Source organism: Dermochelys coriacea, chromosome 9 (genome assembly GCF_009764565.3).
Source record: "Dermochelys coriacea isolate rDerCor1 chromosome 9, rDerCor1.pri.v4, whole genome shotgun sequence".
In the NCBI taxonomy this organism is placed as follows: Eukaryota; Metazoa; Chordata; order Testudines; family Dermochelyidae; genus Dermochelys; species Dermochelys coriacea.
This window is the reverse complement of record NC_050076.1, coordinates 54,173,788-54,196,851: the sequence shown is the minus strand read 5'-3', so window position 1 is coordinate 54,196,851 and position 23,064 is coordinate 54,173,788. Positions and strand designations below refer to the sequence as shown.

General features: G+C 45.8%; 1 protein-coding gene across 5 annotated transcripts in view; it reads left to right on the top strand.

Annotated features, from left to right (window-relative positions):
• Positions 1-1,568: 1,568 nt before the first annotated feature.
• Positions 1,569-23,064, top strand: part of EPHB1 (EPH receptor B1) — a 386,433-nt gene continuing 364,937 nt past the window's right edge. For 3 of the 5 annotated variants that reach the window (XM_038415984.2, XM_043492656.1, XM_043492653.1), the window contains exon 1: positions 1,630-1,978. In XM_038415984.2, the coding sequence (XP_038271912.1) occupies positions 1,906-1,978 (73 nt within the window). In that variant the 5' untranslated portion in view covers positions 1,630-1,905. Of the gene's footprint in view, positions 1,979-23,064 lie in introns of all 5 variants that reach the window. The other 2 variants (XM_043492654.1, XM_043492655.1) reach the window with 2 other exon arrangements.

The following is a 23,064-nucleotide window of genomic DNA, read 5'->3' as shown; positions in this document are numbered from 1 at the left end:
GCATCCACACTGCACAATGACAGGGCTTGGCCCCAAGTCACAGCAAGATTCAGGATCTGACCCAACCTGCTGGCAGGGTCCTCAGCTTGGGTTCTGGGTGCTTGCTAACCTAAGTCATGCTGATTTGTGTGTGGACAGAATGGGGCTCGGGCTCAAACCTGAGCTAAAGCCAGGGCTTCATGTGCAGTGTAGACATATGCAGAGAAGGCAATAATTAACTCTGTGACTTTGTTGCTTTGTATATCTTAAGATAAGCAAAAGTAATAGAATTCCTTCCAAGGACATGCAGATGTTTCCACTGGAGTAGAGGAAAAGCAGGGTTCCAGGCAGCAGATGGTAGTCAGGTATCTATATGTGCACCTGTAGTTAGTCCTGTGGTTGGGTGAAATTCAGCCGGGGACAAAGAGATAGCACACAGACTAGGCATCAAATAAGCCCTGTTTGGAAGGCTCAAGTGATATATGGGTATTAGCCCTAACATCAGAAGCATGATTTAGCGACGGAACCCAACCATTCATCTGACATGCTAGGAAAAATGGGCAAGAAGATGCAACATTACTGAGAGAACAAATGAGGCAAACTGGCGGATAAAGGTAAAGGAAGAGTGGAATCAAAACTGGATATGCCAGGGGCTTACTTTCATTGTTGTTTAGAAATCACAATCCATGGCACTGACTGGTGCAGCCAAATTACAATTTAAAATGTTAAAAGGGAAAAAAAATCCCACCCCAGAGTTGTCCCTGGGCCTAACAAATATCCAGAGCCATTGAGCTCTTTGTCAGCAGCCTCAGCAGGCACTGGAAAGCCTTGCTCCTGTGCTCAGTGACAGGAGCCAGAATCTTTAGGCAGTGTTCTAAAATGGTATCTAGCAGAGTAGTCCTGTTCTCACAATCCAGGTGATTTGGGAGGAGGAGGGGAATTCATGTATCTTGCTCTTACAGAGATCTGGGTTTGGAGTTAGGTTGGTTGGTCATGTTCTACATTATTTTGATTTCTTCTTCTTCTGACATGGCCATAGTGCCTCTCCTCTCCTCACATCTACACAATACAGAGCAATCATGGGTGGCTGTTCGGGACCGAGAGAGACCCAGGACATACTAGAAAGGGGGCTGTAGACTAGAGGTGTCAGAGTCCTGTAGGGGAAAATCATTCTTTTAACATTCAAAATCATATTATTTGGCCTAAACTCCAGGATCCCTTCTTGGAAAAGGCTAGCTGGCATCAGCACACCATCAACGTGTTAGAAGATGACGAAAGCTATAGTCAATAAGAAGCCGGTCGCTGCTGAAAATAAAAATAGGTGGATTAGTTACCGACAGGCAGGGCTGGGTTGTGAATAGTGACCTAAATTTAGTGCTGCATCAGTGGAAATGTGCGTGCAATACTAAAAAGGACCATTAGGGGGAGATCTTTCACTTCCTTATGGCTCGCTCTCCTCCTCATTCTCTCCCCATGCCTCGCTGCAAAAGTTTTTCTTAAACTAACAATAGCAGTGTAAGGAGGCGCTCTGCGCTGATTGGATGGGTTTTTTTTTGTAAGCTTGATTCCTTGATTGGACAGGAGGTGTTGGGGGTGGGAAGAGAGTTGATGGAGGGGGACCCTTTCCCTCCCCCTCCCTCCAGCCTCAGTGGCTGATTTTGTTCTCGCTGTACACTTTACTATTGCTTGCAATGTGACACTAAAATATATACTCTCTCTCTCACACACACACCACATACACACACACACACCCCCATGCACGCACACAGACACACACACATACCTACACACACACACACACACAGCACTGGGGTATCCAAAGTGGAATACTAAAGGAGATACACATATAACAAAAAGCAACAAGAAGGGAAACCAGTCTTGCCAAACAAGGAACTATTTTTTTATAACTCTTATTTCTTCTGAAACATGTTTGGGTCTACCATGGCACTGGATTTTGTAGTGGTTTTCTGCTTGGCATCTGCAATTGCAGCAGTGGAAGGTAAAATACAAACAATAACGGGGAAAAAAAAACTTTTGTACCTGGGTTGCTCTGTGAGATGTTTTAAAATGCATGTTGTTTCCCCCTCTGCTTGTGCAAAAGGCAGCTGGTGTGGTGAAGGGCTGGCAGGGCTAAAGGGCTACCACATGCGACATGCAAGGAATCTGCGATACTTTCTTCACTCTTGCCCGGAGCAGAGCCAACCAAGTGGATTTCCCATGATCTGGCTCTCGGAATGGGAAGGATTTATTCCGCCCCCTCAATCCCCCAGCCAACGCGGCAGATGGACTAGCGGTTTGCCCTAGGCTAACCCCCATTCCCTCCTTGGCCGGGGAAGATGCTGAGCTGCATTGCAGGGCTTGTTTAACATGCTACAAACTGTCAGCTTGGGGCTGAAGCAGCGATCAGTGATTCCAAGGAAGATGGGGGGGGGGGGATCTTGGAGCCCAGGCTTGGTCCAGGAGATTGTGTTCAGACAGGATCTTTGATTTGCAACCGCAAGAACTCTGCCCCTCGCTCCTTCCTATACCCGTCTCTCACTCTCTTGCCTGTTTGTCTCTCTCACTTTCCGGGTCTCTCTCTCGCCGTCCTCCTGCGGCTGTATCCCTTGGGCTGAGCAGAGATCCCGGCTTTCACGGCAAGGCAATCGCTGCTCTTTGTGCATGTGCATGTGTATGTTTGTGCTGGTCGCTGGAGGCAGCAGGAGCAGTTTGGGTTTAGCTGATGCCCAGGGCTGTGGGTTTACCGCTGGGGCGCGGGGGTGGTGATGGTCGGGGGCGGGGGGGGGGGGGGAGACCGAGCAGGGGTGCTTTGGGAAAAGGGCATGCATTACATACTGAAGGGCAGATTATACTGGGAGCCAGTAGGAAATGCCATCACAGCCAGGCAATTTGCTGCTTCTTTCCCAGGGTCTGGAGATGACAGGCTTCTGTATTTTAAGCTCTACGTTCTCTAGCAAAGGAGGTGTAATTTGTCTGCATATAGATAACCAAGCCTGCAGGCTGCTTGAAAAATTGTATCCTAGCTAAAGACCTTTTTTGTGCTCTGTCCCTTAGTAAGAAAACTGGTAGTGCTAAGGAGAGCAAAGGGATTATGTGGTGTGCATTTAGGTTTAGCTATCTATATCCATATTGTCTCCATACTAGTCTAGCTATAATTCCAGTGCCCTCTGCATTGAATATTATTCTATACTATAACTATACTATTCATTATATCAGCTGTATCATTCAGAGCTGGAGTCCCTATATCTTTCTCTCTGCTCCTCCTCCTTCCCATGTCCCTGGGAAAAAATTGTGCCACAGCCTTTTCCAATGAATGAGACATGCCTTAAATCAAAACCTGGCTTTCTGTTTCCTGCTGTCTGGCGGGTCTGAGTTTATTTTGCAAAGCAAGGAGGCTCAAGAGAATTCAGTGAACGAAAAGAAACTTTCCCACTAACACAAAGGAGAATGTTCATTTCACCAAACAAAATGAAGAGGAAGTAGCTTCATGAACAACTTTTGGGCACAATCCATTTTTGGAATCAACAGTGGGCTCTTGGTCATTTGCATTTGGAGTCAGGATTGCAGCTTCAGTATTCTCGTAGCCCATCTATTCTAATTTTAAAATAGTCATGTTTGTGATCCAGCAGAGAAAGGGAAACAATTGCAGTAGTTGTGGCTTAGATAGTGAATAACAAATCTGATTTATAAGTCTGAAATGATCTTTGGTTAATAATACTAAACAGAATCTAAAACCTGCTTAGCTGGCTCTTAAGTGCAACAAGGTGGAGAAACTTAAAAAAAATTGAAGTGTCACCTCCTTTTTTTAAACCAGAACAGTACCGTTATTCTTGCTTTTTGTGATATCTTCTTTAGGTGATGTAGTAACAGTCAAAATCCCTCTTCTTTTTGTTGACAACTGCAGGAATCCTCTTTTGAATCTCTGCTTTATCCATACTGTAGCTCAGGGAAAAGATTAGTGCAGAAAGATTTTTTTCCCCCCAAAAAGGTGGGTTTTTTTTTGACATTCCACTCTTCTCCCAGCTGGTGGTCTTTGCAGGGGTTCTTTATTAAAATTTGTTATATGTTGCATATATTGCGTTCAGAAAGCAGAGGGGGAGCTGGTTGAAAGCTGCTGAATTCTTCCTCCTTGAAATTGGAAGGTTGAAGAAATACACTGATTAAAAAAATCAAAACAAAAAAAAGTTAACCTGTAGTTATTCATATCAACAAAACCGATCCAAGTAATCACACAAGGAAGTGTTCCTCCCTCCCAAATTCTGCATTTTGGGGAGAGCAAAACATATTTGTATCTATTTTGCAGTCCAGGAGCTGTTTAGAACGATAGAATATCAGGGTTGAAAGGGACCTCAGGAGGTCATCTAGTCCAACCCCCTGCTCAATGCAGGACCAATCCCCAATTTTTTTTTTGCCCCAGATCCCTAAATGGCCCCCTCAAAGATTGAACTCACAACCCTGGGTTTAGCAGGCCAATGCTCAAACCACTAAGCTATCCCTCTCCTGTGATTTGTTTGTCTCTAGCCTTCCATTCTCTGGATTGCTCTTTTGAATTCTGTGTGTGCCGTAGTGGGGCAAAGTGCATCTGTAATGTGGCACCCCTCAAGATGACATGAATCTTATTTATTTTACTGGAATTCAATTATTTTTGTTTCAGCCTTTTGAGGAAAAATAATTTTCTGGATAAGAGATTTTGATAAAAATCAGTCTTGGATACTTGTTTAGGGAACTAATAGAGAGAAGGAAAATGTTTGGGGGAAAATGTTAGAAATCACTCTGCAATGTACTAAATATTCTGTTATTTCCCTTCTGACCCTGGTGATCCTTTGTTACCTTATTTGTGTGTTTCTTTTCTTTCCCCCTTTGTATAAAACAGCTCCTGACAATGATGGTCTGTATGGTTTGAAGGTACATGCCTGTAGATGTATCTACTCCTAACATTGCATTTTGAAACATGGCAAAATGAGCTAATAACTGTCACCAGTAAACCTCAGGAAAGCCCTGGCCAGAGCAGTCTGTGTGCCAAAAACTGACTGCCAAGGGTTAAAAAATACAACTTATTTCAGCTGAATATTAAAGCAACCCGCTCTCCAGGCAGTACAATCATTCACTTATTCCCACACCCCTCCAGCCTATCCTTTCCCCCTCACACTCTACATATGGGCATCTAACCATAGGTAAAACTGACCCCAGCCTTGTGGCTTGGTTATTTGATTTGTTATGAGTGTGTAATGGTCAGAAAAGTGAATCAATAAGACGTCAAATCTCGCTCTCCTGGGTGAACTGTTTGTGTCTGTGGTCTGTGAGGCTTATTCTCCCATCTGCCTCTTTGACTGCTTTTTGTTTTACTCTGGAAGTTCTCTGGAGTTTAGGAGATAACCCCTGGGCAAACAGCTCTGCTTACCAGCCTAATTCCTCTGTAACCACGGAGAAAGCAATCCAAAGCAAAGGCATTGCATTAATGGTAATGTCTGGGACACATATTGTAAGTGGAGGGTGTATTGTAGAATGACTGTACAGTTGATTGGGATGTGGCTGTCAAAGGACTATGATATCCATTTGAATGTTATTGGTAAAAAAACAGAGCTCCGATGCTTGTACAATATTCCAGCAACAGGACTCTGAGTTCCTGGCAGAGGAGTGTCTGCTATTTCATACAATGGAGAAAATAATCAGGAATGATACCTTCTCAAACCAAACTGTGGTGCCTCCCTGCTAATCGACTCTTTTAATATTTCACTTGTCTTCTAGATCCCTACTGGTTCCATATCGGGGGGCTTTCTGTCTTGGTGATTGAGATTTCATTTCTGTAGCCTTTCTTAAGGAATTTTTGTGTTTACTGAAGTGTCAGAAAGGAGCTGGCAAACTCACTGCTCCCTTTCTTTTGGGATGTTGTAATTAATGTGCAAGATGTTAGAGACAGATCCTACTAATATGGAAATCCGTGGCTCAATTTCCACAGGATGGGTCCCTTAGTCTGTAGTGTTATGGTAGATATGCTCTCCTTTAGGGTCAGTTTGGGCAACAACTATGATTTCTATTGACAGGTTAGGTTAAGGGATAGCTGCTGCATGTCCTGTTCAGATCACTATGTATGTGGCTTTCTTCTATATGGCACAGGATGATTTTTAGTGTGCTGTCCTGGGAACTGATGCACATCTTATTGTGCTCTGCTGCTTTGACCGTGGAATCCCACTTTCTTTATATACTGTATAGATTCACATTGTGATACATGGGGAGATCACTCATGCTGAGCTCTATGGGACTAGACTGCCATGTAAAATAACATGCTGATTATTGACAGCCACCATACTCTACCAAAATCAGGACTGCAGCTACAGAGGCTGAAGGCTCATCTTGTGCCTGTAGACTCACGTCATGCAATAAGATATCGTCCATGTGCTTTAAAGGGCATTTTACTGCCATTTTCACTGGCCTGTGAGATGATTCATCTTCTGATGTCTCAGTCAAGGAAGAACAGAGTCCAAATATTTTAGCGTAAACCCCAAAGAGAAATAGATACGAGCACTATAGACATTGACAAGCAGACTGATGGGACACATACCACGCACTGTGCACTGAAAAACAAATATAATAAGGCAGAAATACAAGTAAATGTACCAACAATACATGTGTTTTCTGCTAAAATAGACTATTGAAGCAAGTATCAGTGCTGGGTTCCTAACAACACAGCCAGCTGGCATCATATAGCAGAGCTCATTGCCTCCTAGTGCAGCATCTAACCACAGGATAGGCAACAAGCATTAGAGGAGAGTGGATGTATTTTTAAAGCTCCAGCTCTACCTCCATCATAGCCCCTGGAAGGCTCCGTGGAACTAGAACCCAGGTCTGCAGAGCTTTAGGCAGTTAATGGTCTCCCATCACCACCAGGAACCTGCATAAAGTTACCTCCAAGGAGCATGCTGGAGAATAGGCACCACAGGATGTACCACCCAACGAGTCCAGACTGACAGCACCCGGTGGCCTTCTGATTGCCCCATGCTCAGTATTTAACCCTAGACGGTGGCCCAGGAAATTGTCTGGGCAGCTATGCAGACTTCTGGTGTGCTGTGATTTCACATATTGCTTTGCTGGCTGGTCTTGTGTCTCTAACTCCAGTCTGACTCTGGCTCCTGACTGCAGCCTGGTACCTGCTGTTGGTCTCTAGTCTCTGACTCTGGCCTGAATCTGACTCTGGCTCTTGCCTGTTGATCGTGGCTCCAGCAATTGCTGTGATCCCTGTGTACTGACTGCTGCCTCCTGACTGTCTGTGACTTGGTGACCACAGCCCGGCTGTGCTGCTAGGCCCGACTACTTATGCTCCAGTCTTGTACAGCCTCACTGCTCTCATCAACTCAAGCTTAACAAGATGGGCAAGACTCTGGGTACATGGCATGTGGTAGGGGCTCTCGCAGTATGCAATAGCCAGGTTTGTTGGCGTCCACCCTTGTGATCAGGCAGATTTCTAACTGGGAGTCTGCGTGGAAGTTACTGTTGAGAGAAACACCTGCCTTTTCCCGACGGTCCCCAGGGAGATTTGGGGGCACCTTCAGTAGCTGGCTGCTCTGGATGATATAAGAAACCGGGGCAGTTGGGAAGCCCTGGATCACCATGTTGGATGCTAGGATCTGTATGGCTCTCAGGAGATCTACAGGCTTATGGGGATGAACTTAATTTCTCTTCCATGAGCGTGGGGTGGGGTAAGTATGTCCCTTCAGGGCAACTGCATCTGTATTCCTCCACTGTGCACCAGCAAGGGCACCTGCTCTAGGCTCTCTGCATGTCTCTCTCCCATGTCTCTCTCCCTCCTGAGCAGAGTATTTCCAAGCAGCCGCATTCCCTGCCTATACTGTTATTCTCAGCAAGCCATGACACTTAAACAGGTCAGCATCTGCACTTGGCTTACCTTTCATTGGCTATGAACAGTGCAATTTCCAGCAGTTATAAGTCAGTGCACAGCTCCTTCTAAGCAAATACATAGAGTCTTAAGGTAAAAGCATTACAACTAAAACCTATTAAAACAACAAAAGAAGCTACATGCCTGCTTAAAGCTTAACAGAGGTCACCCATTAGTCTTATGGGGCCTCAATATGCCAAAGTCCTTCCAGCCTTTCCCAGGAAGGAGTGGGGTTAACCTGGTACAGAAGGGTCTGCCCATTTGCTGGATCAGAAAGAAGACTCTGAGTCAGTTTAAACGCAGGCCACTTATCCAAAAGTCCTGTCTTTGCCTGTTGGTCTCTGGAGAATCCAGAGTGTGAACCAGCATAGGCGAGGTTCTCCAAAGGCAGTGCCTCTCTGTAGGTGTTACAACCTGAGTGAATTTGTCTAATCACCCTGCAATGTTCTTAGTTTCTGGAGGGCTGTGGTCACAATTGCATACAAACCCTGGCCCAAAGTGTTGCCTGATCTATTGATTGCATATTAATTATACTGATCACTTAAAAATTCCCAATTAACATTGACCTCTGGTAGGTTCTCATCCTGAGATCAGGCCCAGTATTATCAGCTGGGAGCTCTGACGTGCCTGGTTGTAACACTCACACTTAGGACGAATCTTCTGGATTTGTAATGGTTTTATTAACACCTTTGTTAGCAAAGCTACAAACACTTCAGCCCAGCACGGTAGAGAGAGATAATACAGGCTGTGCTCTGAGCAGCCCAATACTCGCACCATCCCTTCCCAAAGGACTTGAAGTGTAAGTCATCATCTGCCTCATCAGACTCAGCATCACCAGTGGCCATTATCCTGGCATCTCCCAAGGCAGCCAGGTCGTATATAATTTCTATAATGTGTGACATTGATGCCACTTTGCCTAATGCATATTCAATAGGGGTTGTAGCCGCTTGACAGCTTTTCCTTATTTGTATTGCTTTACACTACGACTTTGAGGTGCCCCGTTTTTCATAGGCCAACTCGATAGTAACCCTTATACTCATTAACATTTACATCACTCAGTCACCGTGACAACTTGTGGTTAGCACATTGCTGACACCCTATGTCTGCAAAATCCCCAAAATACTCTAACTGGCTTTAACTGGTACATTGCAGCATACATTTGCTAAATATCAGCAGTTTTAACTTCCTTCACTCAAGATATCTTCTAATGTCTTGTGATATAGCATCAGTTACTGGTTAGTTGCTTATATCAAATCTTTCTTTGGACCTGAGGACTTGTTTGGCTAAGCTAAGTATCTTACAAGCCTGAGGACTGTAGGCTTTTGCATTACAGCCTTAATCCATACCTATATCTTACCTAGCAAATACTTATAGGCTACAACAGTGATACATAAACAATACACTGGGATCTCTCAAAGACATGGCACAGAATTGCCATATCATAGAATCATAGAATCACAGAACTGGAAGGGATCTCAAGAGGTCATCTAGACCAGTCCCCTGTATTCAACGCAAGACTAAGTATTAGACCATCCCCGACAGGTGTGGTCTAATGTGCGGATTATTGCAGTGGGTGCTAAGGCTCAGCTGCAGAACCTGTGAGCTGACATGTGGATGTCTCTCTAACATGCTTACTGGATATGTTCACACCGAACTGATACTATAGCACACTTAAGGCAATAGGGTAGTTCTTAGGGAAAAACGATTGCCTGTTGAGTGGTAAAAGTGACCTTGACGGGGCAAAGATGATGATCTCAGCCTTGATTTTTGGACACACTTTGCTTTTAACTCCGAGACCATAAAATTCAGTGCTGACATATGTGAGTAGAGAACACCAATATGTGATGGTGTCAGGACACAGTGTATAGCTTATAGACAAAAAGAAAAGGAGTACTTGTGGCACCTTAGAGACTAACAAATTTTTTTCTTTTTGTGAATACAGACTAACACGGCTGCTACTCTGAAACCTACCTTATAGATGTCTGCTATGCATATTTTATGAGCATTCCTTTGGGTTGCCATGTGTGGCAGGTCCATACCCACAAATGTACAGACCGTGTCAACAACAGTTTTGTAGTTCCCCTGGCCATCATGTATGTTGTTGATGCCATTTATCGTATTTTTAAAATTTAGTCTCTCTCCATTTCCTCCCTTTATAATATATGAATTACTCCAGGGTAGACTGAACTACTCTTATGACTGTTGACAAGCTCCCACTTGACATGAGGAGTCCCACTGAAGTCAATGTAACTACTCATGTTAATTGTGCCAATGAGTGCCAACCTACTAAGGGTTGCCGTAAGAAAAAATGACGTTATTTGTATGTGTTTAGATTGGTGACAATCTCCAAATATGAAGTCAACTTGTAAAATAGTTTGTGTGTGATGACAATCATGACCACGTGAGTGGTACTGTCTGTGATATTTACTGGTTACTGGTTGAATTTTTCACCTACAGCAGAGATTCAAACTCTGCGGTGTATGAAAAATACATCATGTAATTTTGGGGAGGATAGCACTTAGTCTCTGAGTGCAGAATGTACCTCTCTCTCTTGTGTAGATATATGGCTAAGTAAACACACAAAGCACTCAACAAATCAGCTTCCTCATTGCAGAACCGTATAAGAAATCACACACTAAGCCAATGCCTCATTTATCCTTCATATAAACCCAGCCTGTATATATACATTATGAGTCGGTATTATGATATAGCCTTAAATTCCATAATCCTGTGCAATTTTTTCCACTAGACCCCTGCTTCATTTAGTGCATGGGATGGAGCTGCTCTGGGGATGGATCAGGGATGTGCAGAGAATGAGCTGCTGTCTGGTACCCTACCTCCTTTGCTGCATTCCGCCCCTTCCCAGCCATCTCTGGAGGTGGCAGTGGGGCTGATGGGGAGTCCTTTAAGGCCTCTGGGAAATGTATTTATAGCCAGAAGAGACAATGCTGTGGCTTGGTGAGGGAAGTTGTCAGAGTCATCATCTGCTATTGATTTTTAACAGAATTAAGCTCCCAAATGGTTCTTTTTTAGAGTCAGTGGAAGTCAGTTGTACTAGGGCAAGGCTGTCTGTGTGTTTATAAACATGGATTCATTGGCTGGGGTGTTTTCTTTCAGAGGAAGGTTGATTGTGATCAGCAGCACGAGTTTACCTCTGTCCCTGTGTTGCAATACAGTGATTCCTTTTGTCATCCTGGGGCTTCATTATCTTGCCCTAAATCAACGCTGGGAGCACGTGTTCTGTTGGCAAAGTCACGCACAAGGGGCTGGCTTGTGAGCCCTGCTGCGTACACATGCAGGGGAGTAAGGGGTTGGAAGGAGCTCCCTGATCCCCTGGGTTGAGCTACTTGCATCACCAGAGTCTGCGCAGGAAGGGAAAGCAACAGCTCTCAGGCTGCTGCCTCCTACTCACAGAAGGTGGGCAAAGAGTGGGTGAGCAGAGGCAGGGCATGTGCCAATCTGTGCACTATAGAAGGAGAAGTAAGCTGTAAAAGCCACAGGGCTAGTACAGATTCCCCCCCTCTGCAGAGCCCCTTACTGCAGCTGGGTTTCATGGTTACAGCCCAGCCCAAGTTGTGGACAAAACCAGAATGTTAAATCCTGGACCTCATGGGGGACTGTTTTTTACAAGGAAACTCTTAGAGGGAGAGATGAGAATTGAAACAGAAGGGGAAATAGATTGATCCAGGGAAGGTGAGAAAAGCAGCCAGTCCGAGCATGCACCCTCCCTGGGATCACTCACTTCTCCATCCAGACCAAGGCATTCTTCCCCTTTGGGTTATAGTATGCAGCAAGCTCCATCAGTCATGCAAAATTGTCCTTATGGGGGCCAGCACAAGGCCTAGCTACCACTTAAACCCTCAACGATAGAGTTGGTGGGGGGCTTCAGTGGTGTCTCACCCTGTGCTAATGTGACATGGATAAATGCCGTTCAGATACTCATCCAGTGACTGCAGCAGGCTGCATTTCTTAATTGTGTTCCATTAAGGTGGTGCATCCAGAGTGTTGTCTAGTGCAGTGGTTTTCAACCTTTTTTTCATTTATTTACCCCTAAAATATTTCAAATGGGGGGCGGATCCCTTTGGACATCTTAGACATAATTTTCCGTCCCCCAGGGGTCCACACCCCACAGGTTGAAAACCACTGCTATAGTGGATCGGGCACAGGTTGGGAGTGAGGAGACCTTTGTTCTACTCCCAGCTCTGCTGAGTTGCCAGTCTCTGATCCCCACCCTCACATCTTTGTATGTCTAGTCTACTTATCCTGTAAGCAGCTCATGGCAGAGACTGCATCTTAGTGTGAGGACACAGCACAATGGCTATCCATTCTTCAGTGGTGTCCTTGGGCACTGCAGTGCTGCTCCTAATGAATAATGTTTAGCAGTGCTGCAACAGCTCTGTGATGCAAGCAAAGGGGGCTCCAGGACTAGAAAAGGCTGCTTCATTCATCATATGGTACCTGACTAGTCCTTTTTGAAAATGGTATCAAAATGGCTCCTGTTCTGAGCGTGAGGCAAGACACAATTCACTGAGCTCTGTGTGAAGAAGTGTTACCTTCCTATAAGCACTTTTCACCTGCTGCTGCTTCTGTCTAGATTCCAGAGTAATGGGGCTTTAAAATTAGTTCAAAGTGCTTCTTTATGACTCCCTGCACCATGCGGTCCCTGTTAGACTCTTGACAACTTTAATCATAATCCCCTCTTAACCAAACCTGTCGAAGAAGAACATTATTATTTCTACTCTACTGAGGAAATTACTTTGATAGTAAAGTAATACCCTGGGAGAGATTTCAGGTTTAAAAGAAATTTGGGATGGAGAATTTCTGAAGTATAGCATAGCAATTGATTGAACCAGATTTGAAGTTAAAAAGAAAGTCCCCTGGTATGGTCATATAAAGAAAACACCGTTTTATGGAGCTTATATGTCTTATAAATTTGCTTAGTGTAAGAGTTTTACTTATTAGATTAAGGATGCAGAACATTGGTTCCTTTAGCTGTCTAGGAGGTTGTTCTCCCATAGACTCTGCTAGCTCAGTGTAGAAACATCTGTTCCTGCGCTGCTAGGATAGACCCATGTAGGCTCCAGCCAGCCAGTTCTTGCCCCAGAGAACTTACCATCTAAATAGACAAGACAGAGAAAGGGAGGATTTTTATTCCTGTGTTACAGGTGGGGAACTGAGACACAGAGAAATGAAGCTACTTATCCAAGGTTAAACAGGAAGTTTGTGTCAGAAATAGAACTCAGCTGTCCCTGAATCACAAACAGTGAGCTATCCACTAGATCACGCTGCCTCTCAAAATATAGTTTGCCACAGTAGGGCTGGCCTAGTGGTTTCCAATTGATTCTAAGGGGGGAGCGTTGCCCAGATCCTACTGAACTGAGAGCTGAGCGCTGAACTCTCTTAGATTCCTTTTAGAATGCCAGCTGCGAGTCCACCACCCAAAATTCCATCGGGCAACATTTACAGCATCTACAGAGCAGGAAGATAATGTGTTCTGCCCTTTACTGGGGTATGTCTGTGAGTGTACTTATATCTGAACATGGAAGGTCATGTAAATATCACATTGATTTCTCAGTCACATGCAGAATGAATATTGCTTTCCTCATTTTCTTATCAAACAGTAGGGCTTAGGTCTCTACCTTTTATAATAACAGTATGTACACAGGACTTACCGTAACTCACAGTCTGTACTGCCTCCCCTGCTATATTCCCTGGTGTATCTAAAGCCCTTTCAATTACTGATGGTGTAAAACAATAACTTGCACTGCAAGCAATACTGTTTATCTTCAGTAAAATACTGGTAACTACTTTTACGGCACATAGAAGACTAGCCTTACTACAGGTGGCTGAATGTCTCTTTGGCACTTTTCATATAGCCACTTGATTTTTATTTTATGGTTTTGTTGAACCAATTATTTTTTTTTGGACGACCGGCTGTACTAATATTTTTGCAGTTTGTGATGGGGAAAGACAGACATAAAAAGATGATAATGAGCATGAATACTCAACTTTTCCCACACTCTGCAGTCACTCAGAAAATGCTGTTTCTCTTGGTCTCTGATGTTAGTTGAACTAAATTTAATCACATTTAGTATCTAGATAAAGGATTGTAATGGGCTGGTGTTACACATTGTAACCCAGTATTTTGTAGGAGTTCCCAAGATGTCAGCAAGTGAGATGAGGTTTGTCTATTACTGTCTTCCCACAGGACACAGTGTCTGCCAATTCTATCTATCCCATCCAACAACATCATCATCGTCATTATCATCATCTCCTTTGTTCAACACCAAGGGCCGAGATTATGAGCAGATTCCATCCCACATCTCCCCTTTTAAAAATCAGGTTTTCTTTTTACCTTTTACAGCTGTGTGTGTGCACTACCAGGTCTGCCTTGTTGTACAAGCAAACATTGGCTATCTCAGTGGACAGGAGCAGTATAACATTGTTCATAGGAAAAAAGTAGCTCTTGCAATTCCACCTGTCTACCTCTGTGGCCCTTGTCACCACAGTGTCTGAGCACCTCATGTTCATTAAGGGATTTTATTCCCTCACAACCTGTGAGGTAGAGAAGTCTTATCCCCATTTGACAAATGGAGGCCCAGCAATTCAGTGACTGGCCTAAGGCCACACAGGAAAGCTGTGGCTCAGCCAGGAATTGAACTCTGAGAGATCTCAGGTCCAAGGCCACGTGCGTTCTACTGCTCAGCCTTCCATAGCGGTGCTCCTTCACCCAGCATTCACCTGTTCATAGAATCATAGAATCATAGAATATCAGGGTTGGAAGGGACCCCAGAAGGTCATCTAGTCCAACCCCCTGCTCAAAGCAGGACCAAGTCCCAGTTAAATCATCCTAGCCAGGGCTTTGTCAAGCCTGACCTTAAAAACCTCTAAGGAAGGAGATTCTACCACCTCCCTAGGTAACGCATTCCAGTGTTTCACCACCCTCTTAGTGAAAAAGTTTTTCCTAATATCCAATCTAAACCTCCCCCATTGCAATTTGAGACCATTACTCCTCGTTCTGTCATCTGCTACCATTGAGAACAGTCTAGAGCCATCCTCTTTGAAACCCCCTTTCAGGTAGTTGAAAGCAGCTATCAAATCCCCCCTCATTCTTCTCTTCTGCAGACTAAACAATCCCAGCTCCCTCAGCCTCTCCTCATAAGTCATGTGCTCTAGACCCCTAATCATTTTTGTTGCCCTTCGCTGTACTCTTTCCAATTTATCCACATCCTTCTTGTAGTGTGGGGCCCAAAACTGGACACAGTACTCCAGATGAGGCCTCACCAGTGTCGAATAGAGGGGAACGATCACGTCCCTCGATCTGCTCGCTATGCCCCTACTTATACATCCCAAAATGCCATTGGCCTTCTTGGCAACAAGGGCACACTGCTGACTCATATCCAGCTTCTCGTCCACTGTCACCCCTAGGTCCTTTCCGCAGAACTGCTGCCGAGCCATTCGGTCCCTAGTCTGTAGCGGTGCATTGGATTCTTCCATCCTAAGTGCAGGACCCTGCACTTATCCTTATTGAACCTCATTAGATTTCTTTTGGCCCAATCCTCCAATTTGTCTAGGTCCTTCTGTATCCTATCCCTCCCCTCCAGCGTATCTACCACTCCTCCCAGTTTAGTATCACCCGCAAATTTGCTGAGAGTGCAATCCACACCATCCTCCAGATCATTTATGAAGATATTGAACAAAACGGGCCCCAGGACCGACCCCTGGGGCACTCCACTTGACACTGGCTGCCAACTAGACATGGAGCCATTGATCACTACCCGTTGAGCCCGACAATCTAGCCAGCTTTCTACCCACCTTATAGTGCATTCATCCGGCCCATACTTCCTTAACTTGCTGACAAGAATGCTGTGGGAGACCGTGTCAAAAGCTTTGCTAAAGTCAAGAAGCAATACATCCACTGCTTTCCCTTCATCCACATAACCAGTAATCTCATCATAAAAGGCGATTAGATTAGTCAGGCATGACCTTCCCTTGGTGAATCCATGCTGACTGTTCCTGATCACTTTCCTCTCCTCTAAGTGCTTCAGGATTGATTCTTTGAGGACCTGCTCCATGATTTTTCCAGGGACTGAGGTGAGGCTGACTGGCCTGTAGTTCCCAGGATCCTCCTTCTTCCCTTTTTTAAAGATGGGCACTACATTAGCCTTTTTCCAGTCATCCGGGACTTCCCCCGTTCGCCACGAGTTTTCAAAGATAATGGCCAAGGGCTCTGCAATCACAGCCGCCAATTCCTTCAGCACTCTCGGATGCAATTCGTCCGGCCCCATGGACTTGTGCACGTCCAGCTTTTCTAAATAGTCCCTAACCACCTCTATCTCTACAGAGGGCTGGCCATCTCTTCCCCATTTTGTGATGCCCAGCACAGCAGTCTGGGAGCTGACCTTGTTAGTGAAAACAGAGGCAAAAAAAGCATTGAGTACATTAGCTTTTTCCACATCCTCTGTCACTAGCTTGCCTCCCTCATTCAGTAAGGGGCCCACACTTTTCTTGGCTTTCTTCTTGTTGCCAACATACCTGAAGAAACCCTTCTTGTTACTCTTGACATCTCTTGCTAGCTGCAGCTCCAGGTGCGATTTGGCCCTCCTGATATCTTTCCTACATGCCCGAGCAATGTTTTTATACTCTTCCCTGGTCATATGTCCAACCTTCCACTTCTTGTAAGCTTCTTTTTTATGTTTAAGATCCGCTAGGATTTCACCATTAAGCCAAGCTGGTCGCCTGCCATATTTACTATTCTTTCGACTCATCGGGATGGTTTGTCCCTGTAACCTCAACAGGGATTCCTTGAAATACAGCCAGCTCTCCTGGACTCCCTTCCCTTTCATGTTAGTCCCCCAGGGGATCCTGGCTATCTGTTCCCTGAGGGAGTCAAAGTCGGTTGGGGGGAAGGCTCTCTCCTTCTCAGGTCTAGTTTTTTGGGGAGAAGACAACTTCTGGGTCCACTCGCCAGCAGAGGAGCAAATTTGTAGAGAAGACCATTAAGCAGGGGACGGCTCTTGTGGCTCAGGACAAGCTTTGAGACCTTCTCCAGAAGCCGTCAACCAGCCTCACCCTAGCACAGTAGCTGAGTTCTGGAGAGGTAAAAGCAAAAACTCTGGGATCTTACTCCCCAGCAGGAGATATCAGGGCCAGCCAGTTCCTTCCTCCTGCTCTGCCTGGCTTCTCTCCTGTCTGGCCATCTCTTTGCACACAGGGTGAAAGTGATGTCAGCTTTCTCAGGCCGTAGGAGCCAGCATCTGCCGAACTGCAAGTCTGACAGCAGAGATTTATCTTCTGCAGGCGCCCTGAGTATCCTGTATTGAACACTGAGAGTGACACTCACTCCTGTGCATTGGGCCAGCCCAAGGTCTATGAACACCTCGAATCTTACAGAAGCCCTACTTTGACGGCTTAAGTGCGACATGAGTGGCTGCATAGGTCTTGTGCTGCCCCTCTGCACAGAGGGGACGTTCCTCCAGAGAGAGTCAAGGGGCTAGATCCACAAAGAGATATAAGTGCCTGATTGCCAGTTTAGCTCAGTGGTGAGGGAGAAGACCTGGGTTCAAGTCCATGCTCCACATCAAGCAGAGAGGGGACTTGAACCTGGGTCTCCCACATTCTGGGTGAGGTGTAGGGTAGAAGGGGGGCACTTCAGTCTCAGTCCAACGTGAGAAGGGCCTGATCTGCCTTCGGTACCTAACTCCAGGGGAGGCCCATAACTGAGGAGCCTGTGTGGGGAGAGGTGCCTCCTTCTAGCCCTGAGTTATGTACCCAAGTCCCTTTGAGGGGTGAGGCATAGGCCACACTTCCTCCTTGGCATTGCCTGTTGGCTAGTGTTGGTGGCTCAGCAAGCTGTCTTTGGGAATTGCATTTGTAGGCTCCTCACTCTCCCTGCGCATCGTACAGGGAACCTGAGTGCCTAAAGTGGATTCTGCTGGGCAGCATGTCACCTGAAGTTAGACACCACAGTGCTGGGCCTGAATCCCCCTTGTGGCTCTAGGCCAAGAGCACCTACCTAGCTCTGCCTTGTTCACTGCTTGCGTCCTGCATTTGTCACTACACGGCTGAGTTAGCTGTGCATGCGGGAGCTGCTCAGCCTCTTTCTCTCTGACCTTTCCGAAAAGCAGGATGCTACAGCACTGAGGTCACTGGTTTAGGAGTCAGGAGACCCATCTCCTGCTTGCTATTTCTATTTGCCGCTGAGTTGCTGTGTGATTTTCCCCTCTCGGTTTCCTCTCCCACCTCTTGTCTCTTTAGATGAGGGCAGGCACTGTCTGTTACTATGTGCATGGACAGTGCTTAGCACAATGGGGCCTGGATCGGCCCTCTACACGACCACTAAAAATCATACTGCTTAAACTGAGCCAGCACCAGATACGATCAACATTTGGTTACATCCAAACCAATTTTCACACTACAAGACAGTTTGTCAATGAGGGTGTTTTCCCTGTCAAATTTCATCTTGCTGCCTCTTCTCTGTTGCAGATCGAGAGCTATTCACAGAGAGAGTGAAAGGATTTTTTATAATAGGGAACAGGTTTCAGAGAAGCAGCCATGTTAGTCTGTATTAGCAAAAAAGAAAAGGAGTACTTGTGGCACCTTAGAGACTAACAAATTTATTTGAGCATAAGCTTTCGTGAGCTATAGCTCATTTCATCGGATATATTCCCCTTCCCCTACTTTCCTGATACGCCATAAGAGCGGAGCCATTTCTGCACACAGTCTCCCAAAAAAACCTCTGTGGATAGAGAGCAGGCCTGCACAGTGCCAGCCCTAAGGGCGAAAGTTTCGTCAAGCAACTGAAAACACGGTTTAGAATGTAAACGCGTGTGCAACTTTGACTACAACAGCAGTTGTTATGGCTCCCACTATAATTATTGTTAATTCTCCTTCTCCCGGGCACTTTACACTTAGAGACATGGGTGAAAAGTCTAAGGGTCAGGAGCTATGAAGGTCTAATCCTGCCAGATGCTGAACACCCTAATCGCCTGTGGACTTCAATGGGTGTTAAAGATGCTTATCATTTCATAATAGGTGTTTTGTACCTCTCAGGACTGGTCCCTAGCTCCCACACCCAAGACTGGGGTATAAAGGGTTTCAGAGGAAACCTTGATGATACAGGCTTGAAATCTCTGGTGTCCTTAATAGTCTGTATAGATTGGTAATAGCACCTAGCTCTCACATAGTGCTTTTCATCAGTAGATCTCAAAGTGCTTTACAAAGAACGTCAGTATCATTATCCCGCATTCTTCAGATGAGGAAACTGAGGCACAGAACCGTCCACATTCATCTAGTAAACCAGAGGCAGAGCCAGAATTAGAAGCCATGTCTTCTGGATTAGCATTCATGCAAGTGAGAGCCAGATCACAGGAAGGGGCTGGGCAGTCTCTGTCAACGCCCCTTCCTTCTAACCAACAATTCCTCTCTGTCCTTGCAACCCTGGGCCTTCACACCTGGCTCTCTTCCTCCAATGAATCCCCTTTCTCTAGCATGTGTGTGACCCCAAATTAGCAGTGGGCTCCCTTCAGTTGCCCCTTTTTGGCAGCCCCCCAGCTTACTAAGAGAGGAACAGATCTCTTCACCACTGCAGGGGCTTTGTAGCCAATCCAAGAGGAACTCATATTGCAAATTCTAGGCGACACTTCCAGAGCTGGAGGAAACAACACAGCTGGCATCTTGAACAATTCCCCATCTAAAAACACAGTCAAGCTGCTATTGTATTTCGAGCTATGCTATTTATATTGTTTCTATTTCCAGTCTCACATCCTTGGGTATTGGAGAAGCTGGTTGTGGGGGAAAGGAGGGGGGCATGTAGAGGGTTGGGTTGTATACATAAAGGGGAAGGAATGATGGCACCTGGTGTTATTTAGCAGTTTCAAATATTCCATGTTTGGCTAGGGGGAGAGGAGAGAGTCAGGACCGCCTCACCTGTGACATTACAGAATAGCTGGCACAAAGTCACTTATAATAGCCGTGGCCTATATGGTGTGGCATTAAAGAGGAACAATAAGAACGAGGTTCTTCCCAGCCTACAGATGACCCCAGTGACTCATACTGTATATTGTTATTAAATCCTGAAAAGACTGAACAGGGAATTTTTGTTCCTCTGCTACATAAACAAGACTCAACTCGCAGCCGAGATGGCCTTGATACAGCTGTCCCTGAAAGAGCACTGAATTCATATGCAGATCTTCAGCACCATGAATTGTGCAGTCAGGGAGTGACACCATTGGCTAGCACCAGGTCTAGCGCAGATGGATCCTGGCCCAGCTCCCCCCACTCCTGGATGAGTGTATTGTTGATCTGCAGCCCAAATGCACTACACAATCCATTTCACTGGTGACCCCAGCTGCATTTGAACTTGGGTACCTTTGAGGTGAGGGTTTTCACTGACATTCCAAGCTTTAATTAAGGCAAAAAATACATTTTCCCCACTCTGCCATGCAGCCAGCTCCAAGTTGAATCACTCTTGTTGCCTGTCCCCTTCCAGATAACACCAAACAACGGTGATCACTGAGAAATCAGCTAGAACTGGTGAAAATGAATTGCTTAGTACCTGGCTAACATTCTTAATATCTGTTAAGGGCTGGCCATTTGCTTGGCACTGTGCAAGGTGCAAATAAACAAGGTCCCTGCTCTGAGGAGTGTCCCGAAAGAGAGACACAAACAAGATGGGAGGCCTTGGAAGATACAAAGGAGTTACTGATTTAGATTATTATTGTGAGAGTCAGAGAGTTTAAGGCCAGAAGAAACCACCAGATCATCCAGTCTGGCCTCCTGTACATCGCAGGCCACCAGCACCACCCAGCCTCCGCACGCTAAACCCCCCCGTGAAATTAGACTGAAGTATTACAGCCTATTACTGATTGCTATTATTATTTATTTGTATTATTGTAGCACTTCAGAGCCACGATCATGGATCAGAACCCCATTGTGTTAGGTGCTGTACAAACATAGAATAAAAAGATAGGCTCTGGGGGTTGATAAGCTAAGTGTCTTCTTTTATATGTCTCCCTAAATCCCAGTTGGGGTCCCAAGCCCTGTTTGTTCTCACCTACTCTCCTTAATGTTGGGGTGAAGAGGACATCTACTTGCTGCGAGACAATCAGTGGTTAGAACTCAGACCTCAGGTTTTGAATCTGTATCAATAAAGCCCTAGCTGTCAGCCACACTATGGACACTGTAGCATTTCCAGTACGGCTGTTACTGCAGGTTTCAGTACCACTTGCTGTCACTGGGGAAACTCCTGGGAGGGGCTGTTACTCCCAGGTGGCTCCAGTGGGTGGAAGTAGCACCTGCTGCCACAGGGTAGGTCCCCAATGGGTCAGGAGATACTGTGGCCACTGCAAAAGTCATGCAGCGTTAATTCAGGTTAGTCCCACAGAGGTGAGTATGGGGCTTGCAGTAACCATGATCTCTCCCTACTGCCCCAGATTTGTCTCCTCCATGCCCCGAAGCAGGTCAGAGGATTCGTGAGCTTGTGGGAGGTATCTTTCTTAGCCTGGCGAGGCAGGCAGGAGGGGGAAGGGTTTTGAACTGAGTCTCTGATGGGAGTTTCTGAGGCTGTAGGGTTTAAGGGGGGAGTTTTCTGAACCTAGTTGCAGGTGCCTGAGCCCAGAGCAGGGGGTTCTCAACTGTGTGTTTGTGGAGATGGCAGGATTCAGCAGGGCAGAAAGTGCTTCTGAGCCTTTGGTGGGGGCGGGGATTTTGAGTGAAGGTACCAGGGGTTTCTGAGCCTAGTTGGGTCAAGCAGGAGGGGAGGCGAGTCTGTGGGGCAGAGACAGGAGGATGTTTCTGAGCTGACGGGGTTGGTTTGCCAGAAGCTGTGAGGGGCTGAGGAAGGTTCTGAGCTAGGCCTGGGCTGGACTGGCTAACAGGACCAGCCTGGTTGGGAGCATGTTGCACTCCATTTGTGTTGGACAGGGCCATGGTGAATCAGGCCCTCAAGACTAGATTGTTTAGCCCTTCCTACTGTTGGTCCTGTTACTCACGAGAGCGGTCCCCATGATTTCAGTGGAGGGAGCATCCTGCAACAGGAGGAAGGCTCTGAGGCTCAAGCTCTGGAAGTGCTGAGAGTGGAAGTGTGTGAGCGCGGCAGGCGTGTCACTATGATGCCGGTGCAGACACAGACCAGTGCTGGCATTTGGCTCCTGACAAAACAGGAGAGGACAGAGCAGAGCAAGGGCCTTTGCCTGATTTTCTAACTCTGCCTTTGATAGTCACAGACTTACTAATGACAGCGCAGTCCCTTGAGTCTCTCTCTGTCTTGCACTGGATCTGGTCCATGGTTCTGAATAAATAGCTAGCCACATTCTGCAGAACAATGTGTTATAACCTGTGCAAGTGTACATCTGAAGTTCAATTGTATGTCAACTGCAAGGGATCAGGCATGCACCTGGAGTCACATTCCTAGTCATCCTTAGTCATCTAGGGTGTCACTCTCCTTACAGTGTGTATGATAAAACCCATTGTTTCATGTTCTCTGTGTGTGTATATAAATCTCCCCACTGTATTTTCTACCGAATGCATACAGTGAAGTGAGCTGTAGCTCACGAAAGCTTATGCTCAAATAAATTTGTTAGTCTCTAAGGTGCCACAAGTACCCCCTTTCTTTTTTGCGAATACAGTCTAACACGGCTGTTACTCTGAAACCTGTTATCATGTCTCTGAGGCCCTGACCCACATTAGGGGTGGCGTGGAGTCGTATTGGTACAGCAGAAGCATGATGTGCAATGTGAATTAAAGCCTGATGAGTGCAGAGGAAGCACAACTGGTGCTACAACCCTGAAGCATGTGCAGGGTGCACTCCTGCCTGCAGCTGGGCAGTTCAAGTTGGGAGGACAAATGGCCACATTGCACCTGTCTCCTGAACAAGGATGCAAAGAGTAGGAAAATTCCTATCACTGCCCTGTCCCTTGTGTACCTGAGCAGCATCCAATCACAATCTGGTCCCCAAGCAGTAAGAGTTTATTGATTTACTTATTTTGGGTAAAATACTCAAGCTTCCCAGATACCATCAAAAAGATGTTGCAACGCTTCATCTCCCTAAATGTACACACACACAGTAACTGGTCACTTAACTGCATAGCAGAGCTGAATAAATATTGGGGAAAATATTTCCCTGAATATTCATTAGAGTTTGAAAATACTCATTGCTTTGACCATGTTCGCTTTCTGCAAAAATTTGAGCC